Source organism: Aquarana catesbeiana, linkage group LG06, assembly GCF_042186555.1.
Source record: "Aquarana catesbeiana isolate 2022-GZ linkage group LG06, ASM4218655v1, whole genome shotgun sequence".
NCBI classification, from domain to species: domain Eukaryota; kingdom Metazoa; phylum Chordata; class Amphibia; order Anura; family Ranidae; genus Aquarana; species Aquarana catesbeiana.
Window position 1 is genome coordinate 260494999 of NC_133329.1, and position 25048 is coordinate 260520046.

The 25048-nt window shown below is 42.6% G+C and overlaps 1 protein-coding gene across 1 annotated transcript in view; it reads left to right on the top strand.

Moving 5' to 3' along the window:
* Positions 1–25048, top strand: part of LOC141146728 (aldehyde oxidase 1-like) — a 303420-nt gene that overhangs the window by 265843 nt on the left and 12529 nt on the right. Inside the window, exons 29-31 of the mRNA XM_073633238.1 lie at positions 100–174; positions 12227–12279; positions 15510–15624. Of these exons, the coding sequence (XP_073489339.1) occupies positions 100–174; positions 12227–12279; positions 15510–15624 (243 nt within the window). The remainder of the gene's footprint in view (positions 1–99; positions 175–12226; positions 12280–15509; positions 15625–25048) is intronic.

Sequence of the window (25048 nt, forward strand, 5' to 3'; positions counted from 1 at the left end):
TTCATCTGGACCTGGTATTCTTCCCGGTATCTACTAGATAAAATACATTTAGAACAGTGGAGCATAATCTAACCTTTCATCATTCTTTCTCTTACCTAGTATGCCTGTGAGACACTTTGGAAAAGACTGGAACCTTTTGTCAAAAACAATCCTAATGGCAAGTGGGAGGACTGGGTAAGTGCAATGTAATTCTATCAAACTGCAAATCAAGTACCAACTACATTGTACAAACCTGAATGTTTGTGTTAAATGGAAATGTTATTTCTTTTCAGTAAGCCTTACCTGTACCCAGTGAAGTGACTGGCCTCAGATGATACACAGGGATGAAACAAAGCCTCCTATAGAATTTGTACCTGTTTATCTACAGTCTTTTCTTCTCTACACCCATTCAAAGTGCAGCATTTATAAAGCTTGCCTGAGCGGTCAGAAAAAAGGGGGCGGAGAACTGAAATTACACTCTGCCAAGCTCAGTGAGGAGACCTCTGATCTGAGGGAAGGAACAAGCACCACCTTCACACAGCACACAAGAACAGAGCTGAGGCTGTCAATAAGCTGGAGCTCCTGTCACCTGTTTTAGTTTGGTGTCAGGAAAAGTTGTCAGAACTGACTCATGCTGATAGCAGAGGAATGAGGCAAACAGACAGAAAATTACACTTAGTGCTCTGGATTGAGACAAATACACACTATAGAGGGATATGCTTTGTTCATATTTCATGTCTGGAGGAAGTGAAAATGTATGGAGGAAGGTGCTCTGGTCTGATGAGACTAAAATGTAACTTTTTGGCCATCAATGAAAATGCTATGTCTGGCACAAACCCAACACATCACTCAAAGAACACCATCCCCACAGTGAAACATGGTGTTGGCAGCATTGTGCTGTGGGGATGTTTTTCAGCAGTGGGGCCTAGGAAACTGGTCGGGGTTGAGGGAAAGATGGATGGTGCTAAATACAGGGATACTCTTGAGCAAAACCTGTACCACTCTCTGTGTGATTTGGGGCTTGGACGGAGGTTCACCTTCCAGCAGGACAATGACCCCAAACATTGCTAAAGCAATACTTGAATAGTTTAAGGGGAAACATGTAAATGTGTTGGAATGGCCTAGTCAAAGCCCAGACCTCAATCCAATAGAAAATCTGTGGTCAGACTTAAAGATTGCTGTTCACAAGTGCAAACCATTCAACTTGAAGGAGCTGGAGCAGTTTTTCAAGGAGAAATGGGCAAAAATCCCAGTGGTAAGATGTGGCAAGCTCATGGAGACTTATCCAAAGCGACTTAGAGCTGTGATCGCAGCAAAATCCTCAAACAATCCATGTCTATTCCAGGTTGTGAGGCAACAAAACACGAAAAATGCCAATTCACATGAATGCGATCTACTGGTAGATCCCGATCTACAAGTTGCTGACCCCCACTCTAAATTGATGACCTGTAGGGGCTTTTAAAGCACTGCATATCGAAAATGGGGGGTACTGAAGTTTGTCACCATTTTAAAGGAGCCCACAATTTTAAGGTTTGACATGTTGGGTATCTAATACCTCATCTTTTATATTTTACCAAAAATTTTAGGGCACACAAACACAATAAATTACCCAATTTAACTATAGTGTATTTTTAAAGAACTTTTGCATTTTATAGACCTTTGCTCTGATATCGTGTAACATAAAAAAAATTGGAACTACCACTATTTTATTTTCTAGGGATTTTTATGCAATCTTCAAGGCTAAAATGATTTTATAAATGTGTGCAAAAAAACAGCTCTGGCAGTGAAAGAGTTAAAGGCCATCCCTGACCTGGTCAAGGAAACACAGGCAGGGGTGGCAATGATAAAGCTGCTGGCTCAGACAATTCCCAGATTTATGACCAGGAAAACCAGAGCACAAAGAGGAAATGTCTAATGGGCTCAAAAGCAACATCTGTAGTGCAGAGAGAACAGATTAGGTCAGGAGGTCAAGGTGAGGTAAAAATGGATGGCTGAGGCATGGTTTGGCTGCCCACTGGAATTCTAACATTCTAGCCTGACAGGGCAGTACACATACTCCAGCAATGATGCAAACTCTCCTATTTAGAGCAATGTGGCCACCCTACAACTGCAAGTTAAATGCTTTGCTTGCAGTTGTGACATGGCCCCAGAATGTAAAATTGATGTTCAGCAATTAACAAAAAAAAAAAAAAAAAAAAACAGAACATGCCTCTGGAGGTGGCAGAAGCGGCTTTTGAATGGCTGTGGGCCACTGCCATACCATCCTCTGTATATACTGTATATGAGTAAAAGCAGAACAATCTAGTGCTCTCCATTTAATTGCAAATTTATTTTGAATGGTTAAAAGAACTTACAAGAAAAGCACTTGTACCAAGTGCATGTATCCAGTGCTCAGGTTACAAACAGTCAACCATAAAGATGGCCTGGGTGACGTCATACGTAGCTCCTCCCCCGTACGTAGGCAGGACTTTGTCAATGGGAACGGAGCCACATATGGAAACCCTCATTTAAATGCACTCAGTAACGAGCGCCATGGCAACCAAATGCTGCCTAATTCATCACAGCCGCACTTCGCATTAAAAGGGATTGTTCCACCCCATACTCAAAATAATAATTAAAAATATGAGGCTTTATTAAAACCTCTCATACTCGCAATAGCATATAAAAACTGCCTAATTATGTAAAGTGGAGTTACATCAGTCACACCGAAGCCTTGCTACTCCCCTTTCATAGCCAGCTTCAATTAAGTATAAAGGGGTACTCCAACCACAAAAATACAAATAAAATCTCCAAAAAATTAGCAAAGAAAATTTGGCAAAAAATGCTAAGTCACATCGCAGTCATCTCTTCACAAAACAATAAAAGCATTAAGCAATATAATGCAAACTCCTCTATCAGATATAAAACAATTGAGGTCAAATTCGACATTCAAGCCAGCAGGGGTCAGGACCTTTGTTTCATAAATCCAAAATGACTCCCTGAGGCTCAAATGTCAGACAAAATTCTCACCTCTCCAGTGTCTCAAGACCTTCTCGATGCCCCAAAACTTGAGGCCCCTAGGGTCTCTATTATGATAGGTCCTGAAGTGTCTCAACATACTGTTGGTTTTCAAACCTTTTTTAATATTATTTGCAAGTTCTCTTATCCTTACTGTTATAAATCTGCCATAATATTTAATGCTCTGACTATCTGCTTACCTCTCAGGTCTGTGTCTCAACTTTAGAGAGCGTGCCCCCAACCTGGGCGTTTAAGTATGAGCTCTCAGCATGGCTCCACCCCAGCCTCTCAACAGGAAACACTATTTAACCCCACACACTGCAAGCCAGCCTTTGCCGAACAAAATTGTGATTGGGCTTTTGGTGTGGCGTCCTGCTGTATGTTTATCGCTGACTTCCATGTACCGACCTTGGCGTGTCCTTCTGAGCATTCCTGTCTGCTAGTGACCCCAACCTTGGCATGCCTTTCTGACCATCCCTGTCTGCTACTTGCCCCGACCTTGGCTTGTCCTTCTGACTATCCTGTATTTAAAAATGAAAAACAATAAAATAAATAGCGCCCTTTTTGGCTTGCTTTCCTCCTGACCAGCAAGGCTTTAGCCCGGGCTGCTCCTCTGTGGGAGAAGAATGACCGGGTGGGTTCCAGCTTGTCTAACTTCCTGACACTCTTTCAGAATATTTTCAAGGAACCGGGTCGTGTCTCTTCAGTGGCCAGTGCCCTTTTATGTTTCCGCCAAGAGTCTTCTTCGGTAGGACAGTATGGCCTTTTTGCATTTTAACTGCTGAGCTGAGCTGGAATAATGAGGACTTTGTTGCAACCTTTTTACAAGGCCTCTTTGACAGAGTGAAGAATGAGTTGGTGAGAAGAACCTTTCCCTCTGGTGTGGATGATGTCATCTCCATGTGCAAGCAGATCGATATTCTCTTCCAGGAGAGGACCCTAGAAAAAAAAGACGCCAGTACTCCATGGTCCTTAGCCAGCCCGAGCTCCCCTCTCCTTGATGCGTGGAGCATCCCCTGCCAGCTGTGGAACCTATGCAGCTGGACCGGACTACGTTATCCCCTGAAGAACGTGCTAGGCGCAGAACTCTGAGCTTGTGTCTCTACTGTGGGGGCAAAGGTAATTTTTGGGACACCTGCTCTCTCCGTCTGGGTAACGTTTGGGTCTAATACATCTTTAAGGTGGCGTATTGGACCCAGGAAAATCACCTTCATCATCCAGTCTCCTTTCTGTGCTCCTCCATGTCAACGTTTCCTCTCATGCAGTCTCGGCCTACCTGGATTCCGGAGCCACTGGCAATTTCATGGTCTGGGGAACTGCGTCTTCCATGAAAATTCCTCTTTCACCTCTCACCACTCCGCTGGTGGTCTCAGCGATTGATGGCACTGTTCTTCCTGGGGGGGGGGGGCCTCTCCACTTTCAGACCCTCCCTGTCAAGATGTCTGTAGAGGTACTCCACCAGGAGTGGATATCCTTTCTCGTTCTACCTAAGGCCTTAATCCGCATTGTATTGGGCCTTCCTTGGTTACAGCTCCATTCTCCACACATTGACTAGACTATTGGGCAGATCCTGGCTTGGGGTCCCTCTTGTTTCTCATCCTGCCTACTCAAGGGTTACCCCAAAGGGGAGACTTCCTGTGGCCACCACATCAGTATCTTCTGCTCTTCCTGCTCTTCCTTCCATGTAGCGAGTTCCAGGATGTGTTCTGCAAATATTGGCTGAGGTACTTCCTCTTCACAGGCATGCTATTGATCTTGTTCCCGAAGCAACCCTGCCCAGGGGCCAGACCTATCCCTTGTCCATTTTGGAGACCCAGGCCATGTCTAAGTATGTTGCAGAAAATCTAAAGAAAGGATTCATTCAAAAATCCTCTTTGCCTGCGGGAGCAGGGTTCTTTTTTGTAGCCAAGAAGGATGGGACCTTAAGACCCTGCATTGACTATCGAGGTGTAAACGCTCTGACAATCAAAAACTGATACTCCTTACCCTTAATATCGGAACTGTTCGACAGATTGAAAGGTGCCTCCATTTTCACTAAGTTGGATAGCAGGGGTGCATACAATCTCTGATCTCCGGATACAGGAGGGTGATGGATGGAAAACTGAGTTTAACACTAGAGATGGGCATTATGAATACTTTGTTATGTCCTTTGGTCTGTGTAATGCCCCATCTGTGTTCCAAAACTTTGTCAACGCAATCTTCAGGGATCTGCTTTATCAATTTGTTGTCATCTATCTGGATGACATTCTCATCTATTCAGAAAATCTGCTTGTTCACAGAAACCATGTCCGAGTTGTACTTCAGCGCCTTAGAGAAAATAATCTGTATGCCAAGCTGGAGAAATGTTCATCAGAATGTTCTGAGGTTCTGTTTTTGGGATGCTTTGACTCTAGTTTGGGTTTTCGTATGGATCCTGGAAAGGTCTCGACCATTACCAATTGGCCTCTTCCTGCCAGCCTCAAGGCCACACAGCGCTTTCTTGGGTTCACTAATTATTACAGGCAGTTCATTAGGAATTACTCTTCCATTGCTGCACCCTTCTTGGTCCATTGCACCCTTCTTGCCTTGACCAAGAAGGGTGCTGTCAGAGAAGGGTCTTCTCCAGCCGCATTCACCATGTTCCTGTGCGCGGTGGATTGGCGCTCTGGCGCATATGCGCGCACGGTCTGATGGAGCGGTGCACGCGCGTGCGCGGTAACTCGTGCACGCCCATCGTGACACTTTGGCGGTGCTATTTAAAACGGCTCCAGCGCCCAGACGGGTTGCTGGTTTGTCGTCAGCTCGTGTTAGTTCCTGTTTCCTGTTTATGCTTACCTGATCTCCTGTTGTGACCCGGACTGTTCTCACCATGCTACTTTTCTCCTGGATTGACCCTCGGCCTACTTAACGGACTTGCTCTGCCTGCCACCAGTGTTTGACCCTCGGCCTGTTTAACGGACTTGCTCTGCCTGCCACCAGTGTTTGACCCTCGGCCTGTTTAACAGACTTACTCTGCCTGCCACCAGTGTTTGACCCTCGGCCTGCCTATACGGACTTGCCTTGCCTATCACTTGTGTTTGACCCTCTGCTTGCTTACAGTTTGCCTACTCCACCCAGCATCGAGTATTCAGCCAGTTCCAGGACTCCTGCACCCCTAAGACCCAGCTCTGCAGTCCTCCACAAAGGATTTTATACCTGCTGGTGGCTAGTGCTCCTTAGTGCCATCCATTCCCTGTATCATCTTCAGGGGACGGGGTGCGCGTAGTTGCAAGGGCGGACCGCTCTCGGCATCTCGGCCTCAGTAAGTACTCTGACAGGTGCAAATGCCAAGGAGTGGCCTCCTGAAGCTGCCTTTGTTTCTGGACCTTTGTTGAGGCAACCTAACCCTGGGGACCCATTTGTTATTGAAGTGGACGCTTCCTCAACTGGGGTGTGTGCTGTGCTTCAATCCTTTGAGGAAAAACATCAACCATGTGCGTTTTTCTCCCAAAAAAAATTCTCAGGCAGAGAAAAATTATACTATTGGTGATCGGGAACTTCTTGCGATGAAATTGGCGTTGTAGGAGTGGGGTCATCTCTTAGAGGGTTCCCCGCACTCCATAACAATTTTCACTGACCATAAAAATCTGCAGTACTTACAGAATGCCAAACGAGTGAATCCCAGACAGGCCAGATGGAGTCTTTTCCTTTCCAGTTTTAATTTTACTATTACGTACAAACCTGGTTCCTACAACAGTCGGGCTGATGCTGTCTCCAGGTCATTTGACATTCAGGATGAGGAGCCCACCTCTGAAATTGAGTCGATAATTCCTACCTCATATATTTTTGCCCATTCTACCCTGAACTCAAAAATTCCTCCTGGCAAGACCTTCATTCCAACCGAGTTAAGAACTAAGATCCTTTGTTGGAGTCATGATTCCAAGGTGGCAGGTCATGCTGGGGCTCTTCGATCTTTCTTTCTCATCAGCCGCCACTACTGGTGGCCTACTCATCGTTCTGATGTTAAAGACTACATTAAGGCTTGTCATGTCTGTGCTCAGTCTAAATCCTCCATGCAAGCTCATGGTGGTCTTCTCATGCCTTTGCCCATTCCTAAGGACCCCTGGTCTTACATTGCCATGGACTTTATCACCGATCTTCCACCTTCTAAGAATAATAGGGTCATTGGGTGGTAATTGATCGATTCTCCAAGATGGCTCATTTTGTTCCTTATCCTGGTCTCCCTTCTGCTCCTGCCCTGGTTCCCATTTTGTTCTCCATGGAGTTCCTTCCCATATTGTTTCTGACAGGGGTGTTAAATTCACTTCTCGCTTTTGGAGAGCCTTTTGAAAACCCCTCAACATTACCTTGAATTTTACCTCTTCTTACCATCCTCAATCCAAAGGACAGACTGAGAGGGTTAATCAGGAGTTAGAGGTCTCTCTTCGCACCTTAGTCTCTGCTTATCATGATGATTGATCATCACTACTCCCGTGGGTAGCGTTCTTTCACAATAATCATGTTCACGTCAGTTCTCAAAAGACACCCTTTGTCACAGTTTATAGAAGATATCATCAGCTCACTCTTCCTATGACCCGTTTCTCCTTACATGCCAGCTTTTGGCTACAGTTCAGGAATCATTCGATTCCATTTGGGTTGACGTTCATGATTCCCTCCAGACAGCTGCTAACAAATTCAGGGTTTTGCTGACCGTCGCAGGCGTAAGCCGCCTCCACTACAGCCAGGAGACAAAGTCTGGCTTTCCACCAGAAACATCAAACTTTAGGTTCCTTCTCTGAAATTTGCCCCATGATTCATTGGTTCTAACACTATGATTTCTAAGCCGAATCCTGTTTTAAACTCCAGATCGCTAAAAGCCTCAAGATTTCAAACTCCTTTCATGTATCCCTTCTGAAACCTTTAGGTCTCAATAAGTTCTCTCATCCTCTCCCTACCTTGGCTCTGGTCTCTGAGGATGATCAAGAGTACAAGGTTAGTTACATTTTGGATTCTCGCATCTGTAAAGATGTTCTTAAATATCTTGTCGATTGGCAAAGTTTTGTTCCTGAGGAGAGGTCTTGGATTCCTGTATCGGATGTCTTCGCACCTCGTTTTCTGAGAAAGTTTCATTTGAAGTTCCCTTCCAAGCCTGGTCCCAAGCGGGGGAGGGGAAGGCCTCGTAAAAGAGGGGGGGTACTGTCATGAATCTGAAGTAATGTTTTATGCTCTGACTATCTGCTTACCTCTCAGGTCTGGTCTCAGCTTTAGAGAGTGTGCCCCGACACCTGGGGAATCTTACACTCTGGCGTCCTGTTTGCTCCGTGTCGGTGTTCAGGTGGAGCTGCTTTCCTGAACCACCCAGAGCTCCATCCGCAGCAGTCAGCCTAAGGGTCCACAACCGTAGCGGTGCGCTCCTAACCCCAGCGGTGTGCATCTGTCACCTGGCCTCAGGTGACCTAACACTTACATATAAAGCCCTTGATGTCCTTCAAGTATATTGAAGCCCGCACTCACACTCAAGCATATAAACAACGCCCTGAGTGGTGCAAGTAATTAAATCTTTAGTTTTATACTGTCTGTTAGAAACTGAAGAACAAAACTCCTTTTGCTTTTTTATATTCACCTTCAAATTTTTACACGCTGCACACCTCCGACATTCATAAAAACCCGATAAGAGAGAAAAGTCGATCATTGGGATTACTCCAAGTTATCTCCAAGAGAGGGTGCTTTTCTATAAATGAACTGTGGGCATACAGGAAGCAGTGGGCCAAGTACCCGATCTTGTTTGTGTATTGCCCAATGCTTGGTCACAATACTCTCAAACTTTTTATGCTGAATACTATAATCCATAAGCATACGGTACTCACCATTATTAAGAAATGGGGGAACTAATGCGCAAAACCAAACTGTATAGAATAGGATATAAAAGGATGGGAGAAGCTGCCAACATATAAAAGTGTTCCCACACAGATAAAATATACGAATAAGTGAAGTATGTGGCGCTAACTAAAGTGCAGAAATTAATCAATATATATAAATACTAAATAGAACCGCTCACACACCTAACAAGTAAGCATGTAGAACAGAATAGGCAAGTGCAAGTGAAAATAAAAATAAATCTTCTCTACTCTTCTCTAGATCACTGGTAAAGTGCGCCAATGCCACAGATTCCAAACAGCAATCTAAAATAACATCCAGTGTGTATATAAGGTGCATCAAGTGAAAAAATATATGACAATCCTAGTCTAATGATATAATGACATACATAAAACAAAGAAATGTGAAAAATAAAAATTTCTGAATAAATCTACTGTTCTCCTGGAGTGTAAAATGTGAAATTCAAAAAACAAAGTCCAACAAGTGATAAATATTGGGAAATCGACACCATTGTAATCTTTTTGGCTCTATACACCACCACAATGGATTTGAAATGAAACAAACAAGATGTGCTTTAACTGCAGACTTTCAGCTTTAGCTTGAGGGTATTTACATCCAAATCAGGTGAACGGTGTAGGAATTACAGTTTGTATATGTGCCTCCCACTTTTTAAGGGGCCAAAAGTAATGGGACAATTGGCTGCTCAGCTGTTCCATGGCCAGGTGTGTGTTATTCCCTCATTTTCCTATTTACAAGGAGCAGATAAAAGGTCCAGAGTTCATTTAAAATGTGCTATTTGCATTTGGAATCTGTTGCTGTCAACTCTCAATATGAGATCCAAAGAGCTGTCGCCATCAGTGAAGCAAGCCATCATTAGGCTGAAAAAATCAAAACAAACCCATTAGGAGATAGCAAAAACATTAGGTGTGGCCAAATCAACTGTTTGGAACATCCTTAAAAAGAAAGAATGCACCATGGAAAACAAATGTGGTGGATGACCGAAGAATTCTTTCCCTGGTGAAGAAAGCAGTTGGCCAGATCAAGAACACTCTCCAGGAAGTAGGTCAAAGTCAACAATCAAGAGAAGACTTCACCAGAGTGAATACAGAGGGTTCACCACAAGATGAAAACCATTGGTGAGCCTCAAAAACAGGAAGCCCAGATTAGAGTTTGCCAAACAACTAAAAAAGCCTTCACGGTTCTGGAACAACATCCTATGGACAGATGAGACCAAGATCAATTTGTACCAGAGTGATGGGAAGAGAAGAGTATGGAGAAGGAAAGGAACTGCTCATGATCCAAAGCATACCACCTTATCAGTGAAGCATGATGGTGGTAGTGTCATGGCGTGGGCATGTATGGCTGCCAGTGGAACTGGTTCTCTTGTATTTATTGATGATGTGACTGCTGACAAAAGCAGCAGGATGAATTCTGAAGTGTTTCGGGCAATATTATCTGCTCATATTCAGCAAAATGCTTCAGAACTCATTGGACGGCGCTTCACAGTGCAGATGGACAATGACCCGAAGCATACTGCGAAAGCAACCGAAGAGTTTTTTAAAGTAAAGAAGTGGAATGTTATGCAATGGCCAAGTCAATCACCTGACCTGAATCTGAGCATGCATTTCACTGAAGGGAAAATGCCCCAAGAACAAGCAGGAACTGAAGACAGTTGCAGTAGAGGCCTGGCAGAGCATCACCAGGGATGAAACCCAGCGTCTGGTGATGTCTATGCGTTCCAGACTTCAGGCTGTAATTGACTGCAAAGGATTTGCAACCAAGTATTAAAAAGTGAAAGTTTGATGGATGATTGTTAATCTGTCCCATTACTTTTGGTCCCTTAAAAAGTGGGAGGCACATACAAACTGTTGTCATTCCTGTACCGTTCACCTGATTTAAATGTAAATACCCTCAAATTAAAGCTGAAAGTCTGCAGTTAAAGCACATCTTGTTCGTTTCATTTCAAATCCATTGTGGTGGTATATAGAGCCAAAAAGATTAGACGTGATCAGGTTATTAAGCCACTGCGCGCCCTCGGGGGCGTGCATCGCGGCGATCGTTGTTGCTGTGTGTCAGTCTGACACATCGCAACTCTGATCTAGGTAAAGAGTCTCTGACGGAGACTCTTTACCACGTGATCAGCCATGTCCAATCATGGCTGATCACGATGTAAATAGGAAGAGCCGGTGATCGGCTTTTCCTCACTCGCGTCTGACAGACGCGAGTAGAGGAGAGCCGATTGGCTGCTCTCCTGACAGGGGGGGGGTCTGTGCTGATTGTTTATCAGCACAGCCCCCCCTCGGATCCCACCCAGGACCACCAGGGAAGCCGCCCAGGACCACCAGGATATCCATCCACACTGCACCACCAGGTATGCCCCCTAGACCCCCAGGGAAATACTAATCTGTGCCCAGCCAGCTGCCAATCAATGCCCAGGCAGCTGCCAATCAGTGCCCACTCACAATGCCTACCACTGCCAGTGCCACCAGGGATGCCTATCAGTGCCTCATATCAGTGTCGCCCATCAGTGCCCATCAGTGCCCACCAGTGCCACCCATGAGTGCCCATCAGTGCCACCCATGAGTGCCCATCAGTGCTGCATATCAGTGCCACCCATCAGTGCCGCCTATCAGTGCCCATCAGTGCCCGCTCATTGGTGCCACCTCATCGGTGTCGCCTATCAGTGCCCATCAGTGCCATCCATGAGTGCCCATCAGTGCCATCCATGAGTGCCCATCAGTGCCGCCCATCAGCGCCGCATATCAGCGCCCATCGTCAGTGCCCATCGTCAGTGCCCATCGTCAGTGCCCATCGTCAGTGCCCATCGTCAGTGCCCGCTCATTGGCGCCACCTCATCGTTGCTGCCTTATCATTGCCTGTCAGTGCCGCCTTATCAGTGCCCATCAGTGAAAGAGAAAACTTACTTATTTACAAAATTTTTTAACAGAAACAAAAGCAAAACTTTTTTTTTTTTCAAAATTTTCGGTCTTTTTATTTTTTTAGCAAAAAATAAAAAAACGTAGAGGTGATCAAATACCACCAAAAGAAATCTCTATTTGTGGGAACAAAATGAAAAAAATTTAGTTTGGGTACAGTATAGCATGACCGCGCAATTGTCATTCAAACTCCGACAGCGCTGAAAGCTGAAAATTGGTCTGGGCAGGAAGGTTTATAAGTGCCCTGTATTGAAGTGGTTAATTATTCTCTGACCAGAAGGGAGAAGAGACCTTACAACTATGCACATAGCAGTATAAACCTAATGGTGCCTCTAGCCCTCCCTGTGCTATCCAAAACAAGGAAAATGACTGGAGTTGGGCTTAATTACACATAGCAATTACGCTTTACATCTGTAAGTTCTATTGGTCCCAGACCTTTCCAAACCTGGAAAAATTGGCATTCATTTTTGTTTTTTCAGGTTCAGCAAGCATTCGCTGAGAGAATAAGTCTATCAGCTACTGGATTTTACAGGTAACACATTAAAAGGCGTTACCCTTTACCGCCTTCAGGCATAGCAAGCTTAAATTCAGCTGAAGGCAAAACTGAAGAGGATAACTTGGTAAAGAGCTTGGTTTGCGTTTTATTGTTACTGTAGATCACAGGCTTTCTAAGCCTAGGTTCACATGGGTGTGGGAATGCATGTAAATTTCACGTGTTCCCTCAGGCGCACTAAAAACACACTGCTTTAAGAAACAGCACAGGGGTGCAAGTACAAGCACTACTATTTGTAACAGCGCATTACAATGCATAATGGTGTGCTATCACAGGGCAAAGCTCTGAACCCTGTCTTAAGAGTTTTCTCTAAACAGGTCAAAAAATATATTAATGCTTGAACTTGATAGTAATTTAGGACGGTCACAAAATATAAACTATGTATTTCTGTAAACTTCGAATTTTGGAAAGCCAGATCATTTAGTAGTGTTATAAAGAAAAGCAAACTAACTAAGCAGTGACATTAAGCCTTGGTTCCCACTGACTGTGGAAATGAAATCGTGCGAGTTCAGCTGAACTCGCATTATTTCATTCCTGCATGTTAGTCCCGATTTCGGGGGTGATTTCAGGAGACATCTGTGCAGGTTTGCACAGAGGTCAATGGAAATCGCACCCTGAAATCGCCAAAAGTAGTACAATAACTACTTTTGAAAATCGGTGCGGCACCGCAAATTCGGACGCTGCCATTGCCAGCATTTGCCGCCGATTTGGCATGCGATTTGACATGTCAAATCGCATGAATTTGAACCAGGGCAAAAGCTTGAGTAAAAGCAGTAAAGAAAAGATAGTATACAAAACCTTTAAAGTTAGCATATGTAAAGGCAAAGTTTCCATTTGTTTTGGATATAGTGGGACAAGGTTAGGCCCACTGTCAAATGTGTGCCATTTTTTTGCAGTCTATGTTCCCACTGAAGAGAAAACCCAAAATTATTTGAGTAGTCACCAGTATGGAAAATTGTACAACGTGGATCAATGTTATGGTGATAATTATCTAAGATGGGACTTTTCCTCACTTTGCATCTTCAGGGCAAGAAGTGAAGGAAAAGTTCCCCAGCAAAACAGACCGCAAAAATAACCTGTTTGAGGTGTTAACCCTCTCCTACCCTATTTAGTACATAAAAAGTTTTCAAAGTCTAAAAAATGCGGCGCTAAAAATGACAACTCATGGTAAGTCCAAAGGAGAAGAGAGGAATATTCCAGTCACCAGCTATAGTGCATGTGTATGAAAGCACTAGGCACCACGTGGTAAAGTGATCTGCTTACCAGAAGGCTGGAAGTGATAGGCATACAATAATGACCACAGGCACATCCTGCATATCCGGCTATACAATTCTCGCTCATAGGCTGAGATAGCGATGTCCAGATGATATTCCACCTCAATAAGCTTCTCCGGGAACTCACATCAGACACAAGGCTTTCAATATATCGATCATGAAAGCTTTTTGTTGCTAAACAAACTTTTTCATTATGTGAAATTGAGCGAGAATTGTATAGCCGGATATGGTGTTGAGTGCTTTCATACACATGCACTATAGCTGGTGACTGGAATATTCCTCTCTTCTCCTTTGGACTTACTACAGTATGAGTTGTCATTTTTAGCGCCGCACTTTTTAGACTTTGGACTCTTGTGTTTGGTTATCAACAAACTGTGCCGGCTGCTTTTACTTATTGATTTGTACAGAATAGCGCAGATATTGATATTATTTTATACATAAAAAGTTTTGCCTATACAAATAAACTAGCATTGGACTGAATGCAACAAAGATTTAAAATATGATGCAAAAATACAAGCAGATTAGAAAAGGATTCATGTTTAATGATGGAAAGTCTAATGAGGCGTACACACGGTCGGACTTTTCGGCTACAAAAGTCCGACAGCCCGTCCGACAGACTTTCGACGGACTTTTGGCAGACTCGCGGCGGACTCTTACGAACGGACTTGCCTACATACGATCACACAAAAGTCCGACGGATTCGTACATGATGACGTACACCGGACTAAAATCAGGAAGTTGATAGCCAGTAGCCAATAGCTGCCCTAGCGTGGGTTTTTGTCCGTCGGACTAGCATACAGACGAGCGGATTTCTGGGTCCGGCGGAGTTACGACGTAAAGATTTGAAGCATGTTCCAAATCTAAAGTCCGTCAGATTTGCGGCTGGAAAAGTCAGCTGAAAGTCCGGGGAAGCCCACACACGATCTGATTGTCCACCGGACTTAGTCCGTCGGCGTCCGTCAGACTTTTGTAGCCGAAAAGTCCGACCGTGTGTACGCCCCATTAGAGAGAATCTATAGATCAGTATAGGAGCATAGACTTAAAATGAAGAAACTGCGCACCTGTATATGAAGAACCACATAGAAATGAAAAGGACACAAAAAGGGAATAGAGTGGGAAGAAGTGATAAGAAAATGTATAAAAACAAACCAGAAGGCTTGAGTTATAGTTATAGTTGGCCAAGGAAAAGAGAGGTAAATAATGCAGAAAAAGACTTGCAATAGGGTTGATTTGTTAAGGCAGATACAGTAAGACTGTTCACATTGCATGGGAATTGTTCCCAGAGCTTAATGAATGAGGTGAAGATCTGCTGATATCTGTTATCCAATCATGTACTAGCAAAAATGCATTTTTTTTTATTTTCCTTGCACATGATTTGGTATTCTTTGCAAAATAAAATTTGAGCCACATTTGCCTGCAGGTGCAACTCACGATGAAAAGAGAAAAGCAGATTTGAGTTTAATGAATAAAGCCCCATGTCTGCAAATCCCAGATTCAGGAGCAAAGACTGAGAACAGGTTTTCATCCTGAATAAGGCCAAGGCCTGCGTATGGGCGCCATAGAGTAAGCAATATTAATTCAAGTCCTGGTATTGCTGTTATTAATTATCTCCGTTCAGTGTCCGGATCCGTTATGTCTCAAGCAAATGATCTATGTAATTCTATAGAGTCAGAAATATGATCAGAAGGCTTCAAAACCTGACATTTCATTGATTATTGCATGGGTGCGCCACCATGAAACCACAACATGAAAACAATTTCAATAACCGTTTCATTATGTTCTGTAATTCCATCACCAGTTTTCATTTAAGTAGTTGTTGGGACCTTATATTGGGTAGGCTCTACTATATCCCTGAACCTTTAGTTGAGCTTGATTTTTAAATAGTTCTCTTGTCTATTATATAGATAGTAATTGCTGACCTTTCCCCCTTTTTAGGGGATATGACACTGAGATGGACTGGGAAAAAGGAGAGGGTCACGTTGCTCCTTATTATATCTACGGAGCAGCTTGTACTGAGATTGAACTGGACTGTCTAACTGGAGCCCACAAGGTAATGGGGAAATTGTGTAATTTTATTTGGGTGAGGCACACAATGTACATGATTGTAATTGATTCAGCAAGACTCACATGACACATAGTTGTATAACTGCCTTATGTTTCTAAGTAGTTAATTGAATTCAATTCAAATTACTTCTGTAGCTAAAATGAGTTCTTGTGGAAAACTAATGCCCCGTACACACGGTCGGATTTTCCGACGGAAAATGTGTGATAGGACCTTGTTGTCGGAAATTCCGAGCGTGTGTAGGCTCCATCACACATTTTCCATCGGATTTTCCGACACACAAAGTTTGAGAGCAGGCTATAAAATTTTCCGACAACAAAATCCGTTGTCGGAATTTCCGATCGTGTGTACACAAATCCGACGCACAAAGTGCCACGCATGCTCAGAATAAATAAAGAGATGAAAGCTATTGGCTACTGCCCCGTTTAGAGTCCCGACATACGTGTTTTACATCACCGCATTCAGAACGATCGGATTTTCCGACAACTTTGTGTGACCGTGTGTATGCAAGACACGATTGAGCCAACATCCGTCGGAAAAAATCCATGGATTTTGTTGTTGGAATGTCCGATCAATGTCCGACCGTGTGTACAGGGCATTACAGTATAGGATGTTTGATTTGGCAAAATGATGGCCAAGAATATCTGTCAGCAAGCTGACTTGTTGAAAAATGGGCCATATGTTTAAAAACTATAGACTTAGGCTAAAATTTTTTAAAAATGTAATTCTGTCCCATACAAACCCAGTCATTTCTACTCGCTCTGGTGACCACAACTACCTGAAACTTGGCACTGTGTCTGACAATGTAAACAGGTTTTCAAAGAATTTAAGCTTTCTTTTTGAACATATAAAGCCAAGTTCTGCCAAACGCTCCAGGCTTCAATAAACAGAAGAGTAGGGTTATGTTGGGACCCCAAACCCCCTTAGTGCTCAGAAGGTAAATGCCAGTAAATTATGTGGTGATCCCACAGGATTTTTACCACAGCTTGTTTTAGACCCCTTTCACACTGAGGCGCTTTACAGGCGCTACAGCGCTAAAAATAGTGCCTGCATAGCGCCTGTAAAGCGCCTCTCCTGTCTCTCCAGTGTGAAAGCCCGAGGGTTTACACCGCTCCTTCACTGCTCCTGCCCATTGAACTGAATGGGCACCGCTGCCAAAGCGCCGCCCACTTTGCGGGTCGTTTTAACCCTTTTTTGGCCGCTAGCGGGGATTAAAACCACCCCGCTAGTGGGCGAAAACCCCCGCAAAAATGACGGTAAAGCGCCACTAAAAATAGCAATGCTTTACCGCCGATGGCGCCGACGCCCCAGTGTGAAAGGGGCCTTAAAAATAATTATTGTTCAGAATTGTATGCATTTTTTCAAGTCTTACTAATTAAAAAAAAACAAAATAAAAAGTGATCTTAGTTGCTTAACCACTTCAGCCCCGGAAGATTTGGCTGCTGAATGACCGGGCCATTTTTTGCGACTCGGCACTGTGTCGCTTTAACTGACCATTGCGCAGTTGTGCGACGCTGCACCCAAACAAAATTGACGTCCTTTTTTTCCCACAAATAGAGCTTTATTTTGGTGGTATTTAATCGCCTCTGCGGTTTTTACTTTTTTGCGCTATAAACAAAAAAGCAGTAACAATTTTGAAAAAAAACGCAATATTTTGTACTTTTTGCTATAATAAATATCCATTTTTTTTTAAAAAAGCAATTTTTTTCTCAGTTTAGGCCGATATGCATTCTTCTACATATTTTTGGTAAAAAAAAAAAAAAAAAAAAAAAAAAAAAAAAAAAAATCGCAATAAGTGTATATTGATTGCTTTGCGCAAAAGTTATAGCGTCTACAAAATAGGGGATAGATTTATAGTATTTTTATTTATTTATTTATTTTTTACTAGTAATGGCGGTGATCTGCAATTTTTTTGGGACTGCAACATTATGGCAGACACATCGGCCATTTGACACATTTTTGGGACCATTGGCATTTATACAGTGATCAGTGCTATTAAAATACACTGATTACTGTATAAATGTCACTGACAGGGAAGGGGTTAACACTAGGGGGCGATCGAGGGGTTAAATGTGTTCCCTAGTGTGTGTTTATAACTGAAGGGGGAGGGGACTGACTAGAGGAAGTGACGGATCGTGGTTCCTAGCTAATAGGAACACACGATCTGTCACTCCTCTCAGAACAGAACAGGGAAGTGTGTGTTTACACACACTTTTCCCTGTTTTCTCTCTCCTGCTCGCGAACGCTCGTGATCTTATCATCGTGACCGTTAGCCACGAGCATCGACACCCCCGCTGTGCAGCAGGCGCGCGAGCGTGCCTGCTATCCCGATCTCGCAAGCCGACTTATAGCTACGATGGTTCGCGGTATCGTGCCGATCTGCCGCAGTAACCTGACGGCAGCTGGTCGGCAAGCGGTTAAGCAAAAGACTTTATTAAGTGTGCTTGCATAGCAAGACCACTTACTGTTATCTCACATATATATTATTCTTATTATAGCCAAATTTACCACCCTAACTCCTCCCACAGCTTTTACACTACATAGACAGTAATATACCGAAACGTACGGATTGTTCCTAATTGGTGTGCTATTACTTTGTGAAACGTTTCGCCGAATGGTTCATGAAATATCGTTGTTTTTGTGGTGAAACTGGTCCCATCGGAATGAATGGCGAAATGTTCAAAACTAGAGTGGGAGGTGACAAAAGCTGACAACCCCATGATCAGCTAAAACATTATGACCCCCCCCCGTGATCAGCCAAAACATTATGACCCCCCCCCCCATGATCAGCCAAAATATTATGACCCCCCCCATGATCAGCCAAAACATTATGACCACCCCATGATCAGCCAAAACATTAGGACCAGCCAAAACATTATGACCACCCCATGATCAGCCAAATAATTTATGACCACCCCACACCCCATTATCAGCCAAAACATTATGACCACAACATGATCAGCCAAAATATTATGACCACCCCATGAAAAAAAAAATTCAAGTAATTAAAAAAAAAATCATTTTTGAAAAAAAAAAAATCATCATTTTTGAAAAAAAAAAATCATCATTTTTGAAAAAAAATGTTCAGCTCTTTCAGCTAATGATGGGACTTCAACTTTTTTACTACTATTTATACTTTTTAAAGCATTAAGCTTTTTAACACTTTTCACAGTTACTCAAGCCACTCCAACCACACAACATTTACTCAAGCCACTCCACCCAGTTACTCCGCCCACCCCAGGTGTAGACTTCTGTAGGTGGAGGCAAGAACACTTCACACAATTTCCCCAGAAATTGTAGCTTTTCTAGTTATTCTAGATAGTCCTTCAGCCATAGGGAACCAGCATGTATCCCTGAAGTCCTATAAGGGTAAATGATTTTAATTGAAAAATAATCCTTGATGAGTACTGTAAAGCAATTACAAGTGTGTAGTGAATGTAAAGGGAACAGCAGCTGGTAAAGCAGATGTTTGCCATGTTTTTTTTTTTTTTGTTATGTGTTTGTGTTTTTTTTTTCCCCAACAATTATCCAAAAAAAGGCATCTAAACACATTAGAGCCAGTTCAAAAACTGAACTTCCTTGCACAGATTGAACTTGACAGACAGAGCTCTTTATCCAAACGATGGTGTCCGTTTATAAAACGGCTGATCTCTGGGGTGTACCTGTTTATGTAGCTGATATAAGGAGCAGAGAACATGTTCTCTGCCTCTCATCACAGTACATGACCGTTCTGTCACAAACGGTCAGTTTATAAAAGTGAGATCTCAAGGCCGCTACACTGAAATATCTCCCTTCCAGATTCACCAGCTCAGAGGTGGTGAATCTGGGAGAGAAGCTGGTGTGATTAGAGGAAGAAGGCTGCTTTCTTCCTACTATTAGCACCAGTAGGTTAAAAATGAATATTGACAACATATAAATATATACTATGTGTGTGTGTGTGTGTGTGTGTGTGTGTGTGTGTGTGTGTGTGTATATATATATATATATATATATATATATATATATATGTATAATATATCTCTATATCTCTCTATCTCTCTCTATCTCTCTCTATCTCTCTCTATCTCTCTCTATCTCTCTCTATCTCTCTCTATCTCTCTCTATCTCTCTCTATCTCTCTCTATCTCTCTCTATCTCTCTCTATCTCTCTCTATCTCTCTATCTCTCTATCTCTCTATCTCTCTATCTATATATATATAGAGATATAGATAGAGATATAGATAGAGATATAGATAGAGATATAGATAGAGATATAGATAGAGATATAGATAGAGATATAGATAGATATAGACACACACACAGTGGGGACGGAAAGTATTCAGACCCCCTTAAATGTTTCACTCTTTGTTATATTGCTAAAATCATTTAAGTTCATTTTTTTTTCCTCATTAATGTACACACAGCACCCCATATTGACAGAAAAACACAGAATTGTTGACATTTTTGCAGAGTTTTTTTTATTTAATACATTTTTATTAATGAAAAAAAATAGCAAATATACAGTTACAACAAAAAGAATAGAGAACAGTTCTGTTTTTACAGTATCATAGGTTACAGTACTCATACAATCCATCAAAAAGGAAATTACAATAGGTACATCCAGGGGAATGCATAGATTCAATGTAACATCTAATTGGATACAGGATTTTAACTAGGTGAGCACTATAAGCCAAATATAGCTGAGTATAAAAAATTGCTTTGGTTTAATAAAGATATACAATAAGAAAGAGTAGTAGCATAGAGAAAATTATAAGAGAAAGAAAGTGGGGAAAAAGAGAGAGATAAAAAGAGAAAGAGATAAAAGGAGAATGTGGTAAGAAAAGAAGAAAGAAAAGGGGGGGGGGGGTAATGGGTTGCTGGCATGCAAGGCAGTGTATTGAGAGGAAGAGTAGTATAATTATGTGCTAAGTGGCTAAGCTGGAGTATTAGGTTCAAGAGGTTATAGCAACAGATTTATATATGTGGTAGTAGTCTAAAATTTTTTCCAAGGATCCCAGGTTAAGGAGTGTCTCTGAGAGGTCCCTCTAATATTGTGAGTGATACTCTCCATGAGGTGTACATTGTCAACCATTTGTAGCCAAGCTTTTATAGATGGGATTACTGGTTGGCCCCACAAAGTGGGAATTAAGGCCTTCGCAGTATTCAATAGATGAGGAATGATTGAGCGTTTGTACGACCTGATGGAGGTTTTTGTGACATGAAAAAGAGTAGCCCACGGGTCATTTGGTATATGAACATCGGCAATCTGAACAATCAGAGCCCGGATAGCATCCCAATATGGTCGGATCAGTGGGCAAAACCACCAACCACAATGGGGAACTGGCGGGGAACATTTGGTGCAGTCGAGCAGGGGTGTAGTGCCACCTAGTGAGCAGTTTATAGTTGACCTCTGACATTCTTGATGCTAAAGAGGAGGTGTGGGCTAATTGTAAGATCCTACTCTTTTGGTTATCAGTCAAAGGGAAATCGAGATCAGATTCCCATTTAGCCAGATAAGGTGGGAAGTCTGGATTTTGGAGAGAGATAAGGGCTTTATAAAATAAAGAAATGCTATGTAGAGGAGGGTCTTTTGGATTAAATATTACTTCTATATCGTTTAGATCACTAACGCCCCTAAGTGGTGTAGGAAACGAGCTTAAGAAGTGCTGTATTTGGTGGTATCTCCACTTGTCTAGGAGCGTAGCAGATTTAGGAGCGAGTATCGCAGGTAATGGTTTAAGTACGTTGCCATTTAAAATGTGATGTAATAGGAGAGGTTCTCCCGACCTCCATGAATTAAAACCTGGATCTAGAAGGCCTGGTAAAAAGTATGCATGATTAAGGAGCGGTAATAGAGGGGAGTCATAACCCCAGGAGAATTTTTTATGTATAGCGTCCCATACATCTAAAGAGGAAGTGGTAAGGGCCGAGGTGGTGCGAGCAAGGTTTCTATATGAGCGGGGTATCCAGGGAGCCATTGAAAGATCCACACCACTTAAGATGTGCTCAATTTGTACCCATAGCTTAGAGTTAATGGCATACTTCCATTCAGCTATTCTGGCCAATATAGTTGCTTGAAAATATGCTTTAAAATTGGGGAGTGCCAATCCACCTGAGTATTTGGATCGAAACAATAACTCCCTGGATATTCTAGGGCATCTGTCCTTCAAAATAAAGCGGGAAATTATGGACTGTAGGATGGTGAAAAATCCCACTGGGACACATAATGGTAGCATTTGAAAGAGAAAGAGGACGCGAGGTAGTATATTCATTTTAATTATACTAACCTTCCCTAACCAGGTATGGGACAAGTTAGACCATTTTCGTAGGTCGGCTCTGATTTTGTTTAGAATGGGAATATAATTGTATCGAAAAAGGGATTGAAGATTAGGAGTAAGATAAACACCTAGATATTTCATACAATTTAATTCCCATTTAAAGGGAAAGAGGGGTTTGGGAGAGAGAGTTTCGGACTTAGGGATGTTAATGTTTAATATTTCGGATTTAGATAGATTTATTTTAAAGTTAGACATTGATTGAAACATGGAAAATGCAGACATCAAATTTGGAATCGAAATCCGTGGTTGTTGAATAAAAAAATAGTACATCATCTGCATAAGCCGCGTATTTATGGGATCTATTGCCTATTTGTATGCCTTTGATATTAGGATTATTCCTAATTGTGGCCAGAAAAGGTTCTAAAGTAATAGCAAAAAGGAGGGGAGAGAGGGGACATCCCTGCCTGGTTCCATTGTGTAAGACAAAGGGGTCACTTAACGTTCCGTTAATCCTAACTTGAGCAGAGGGATTAGAATATAAGGAAGGAATACGATGGAACATTTTAGGGCCCATACCGAAGTGACGTAGAGTCAACTTAAGGTACTCCCAGTCCACCCTATCAAAAGCCTTCTCTGCATCAGTGGAAAGGAGTAGGGTGGGCTGGGAGCACCGCTGAACATATTGAATTAGGGAAATCGCACAAAGGGAATTATCTTTTGCTTCTCTAGTGGGTATGAAACCTGATTGATCTGCCGAGATCCATTTTGGTATGAGGGGAAGTAAGCGGTTTGCCATAACTTTGGCGAATAATTTAATATCGACATTTATTAACGATATTGGTCTAAAACTGTTAGAGAGGGTAGGATCCTTATCTGGTTTGGGAATGACAGTGATATGAGTCGAGAGTGATTCTGGGCGTAAGCCTGAGGAGTGGGAGATAGAGTTTGCATATTCAGAGAGGTGTGGTAGCAGGATGTCACTAAATGTTTTATAATATAAAATAGTGAACCCGTCAGGTCCAGGGGCTTTACCAGAGGGGGAGGATTTCAATGCTGCCTGGAATTCCTCAACCGAGAAGGCCTTCTCCAATTCTTTAAGGGCAGAAATGGGTAATTTGGGAAGATTTGCTTCTTTCAGGTAGGAAAGCATGCGATTCCTTCTCTCCTTATGAGGAAGAGAGGACAAGTCATTTTTAACGTTATATAGGTCCGCGTAGTAGTCTCTAAAGGCTTTAGCGATATCGGGAGTTGTATGGGCCAATTCCCCTGACGAAAGCTTAATTTTGGGAATAAATGATTGCGACTGTTTAGACTTTAGTGATCTAGCCAACAATCTACTTGGTTTATTCCCCCACTCGTAAAATTTCTGTGACAGACGTTGGAACTTTCTTTTGGTGTCTAAATTAAGGAGGGACTTCAATTCCTCACGCTTAAGCGTGAGGGATTGAAGGTGTTCAATATGTAAAGAGAGTTTGTGTTGCTTGTCAAGAGCCGCTATCTGTTGTAAAACCTGGTTAATTTGTTGACCATGCTCTCTTTTTATACGGGCACCAAGTTCAACGAGCCAGCCTCTAATAGTGGCCTTATGAGCTTCCCAGACGATAGAAGGGGAGGTGTCAGAGGATTTGTTTTCTTTAAAATATTGTGATAAATGAGAAGCCAACATAGAGACCTCCACTTCATTAGAGAGAAGGGAATCATTGAGCTTCCAGTTGGTGGTATGTCGGGGTAAGGAGGGCATGGTCAATGTCATTGACACAGGTGCATGCTCTGAGATTGATGCTATGCCAATGTGAGCAGAATGTAGGAAGGGGAGATGAAAATGGTCTAAGAATATATTATCTATTCTGGAGTATGATTGATGTGTTGAGGAGTAATGTGAAAAATCCTTCTCCTTAGGATGAAGAAGGCACCAGACATCCATCAATTGATGATCAAGAAGCCGTTTTTTCACAAATTTCAGTCGCTTGAAAGAGATATTGGAACGGCTTTGTGATGTATCAATAGTGGGGTCTAACGGCATGTTTATATCCCCCGCTAGAATAGTGAGTCCCTTAGCAAAGTGTGACAGCTTAGTCAATATTTGGGAGAGAAAGGCAGGCTGGTTATGATTCGGGCAGTATATATTGGCAAGCGTACATTGAACGTTTCCAATGAATCCCTTAAGAAAAAGAAATCGACCATGGTCGTCTGCAAGCATATCAGATAGCCTAAAGGACACACTTCTGCAAAAACCGATGGCTACTCCCTTGGTCTTGTTGGTGTCCGATAGGCTATAATACCACTGCGGAAAGTTAGGTGAGGTTAGCTTAACAGGTGTCGTGTGAGTTAGGTGCGTTTCCTGAAGAAAAGCAATGGAACACGTGGCTTGTTTCAGTTCCCGATATAATTGGTGTCGTTTAGCAGCGACATTGAGACCCCTAACATTATAGGATACAATCTTTACCTTAGCCATTTAAAAAGAAAATGATGGTCTTCAGCCTATCTAGCCATGCATACCAGCAGGGAGGGGGAAGTGGGGGGGGGGGGAGGAGGAAAAAGTAAAGAGAGAAATGAAGGGAGAAGGAGGAAGATAAACATATACATAGAGTATACATGTAAATCAAAAAACTTGTGGGAAGAAAATAAATGTCACGCAGAAATCTGCAGTGGTCCCATTGGGGAAAGAGACCAAAAGGCCACCCCAATCCTTAAACAAGGATAGAATAGAACAACTTCGGGGCCATTCACACTCGTCAACCCCAGAAGGAGATGGGGGCGGGGTTACGCTGTAGGGGATAGGTAGTGAGGGGAGTGCGCCTCGACAGCACACGGCCTGTAGAGGGAAAACAAATAAATTGCCATCAACAAGAGAACAATAAGTTCCAGCTGAAAATATGAAAACCCATATAAGTAGAACCAGGCATAATATAAACAATATGCATCCTAATAGAAATCGTAAATATAGATCAATTGGAAACAAGTTACAACAACACAAAAGAGAAAAATAAACATTGGTCAGCTTAATAGCGAGTCCGCTTTGTTCATATGTATGCAAGTAAAGGTAGAAAAAAAAACAGTGGCCCAAACCGGACTCTGGGGGAAAAAAAACAAAAAAAAAAAACCAACCTGTTGTAAGAGAGATAATTCACATTAATAGCAAAAGCCTGGGTAAA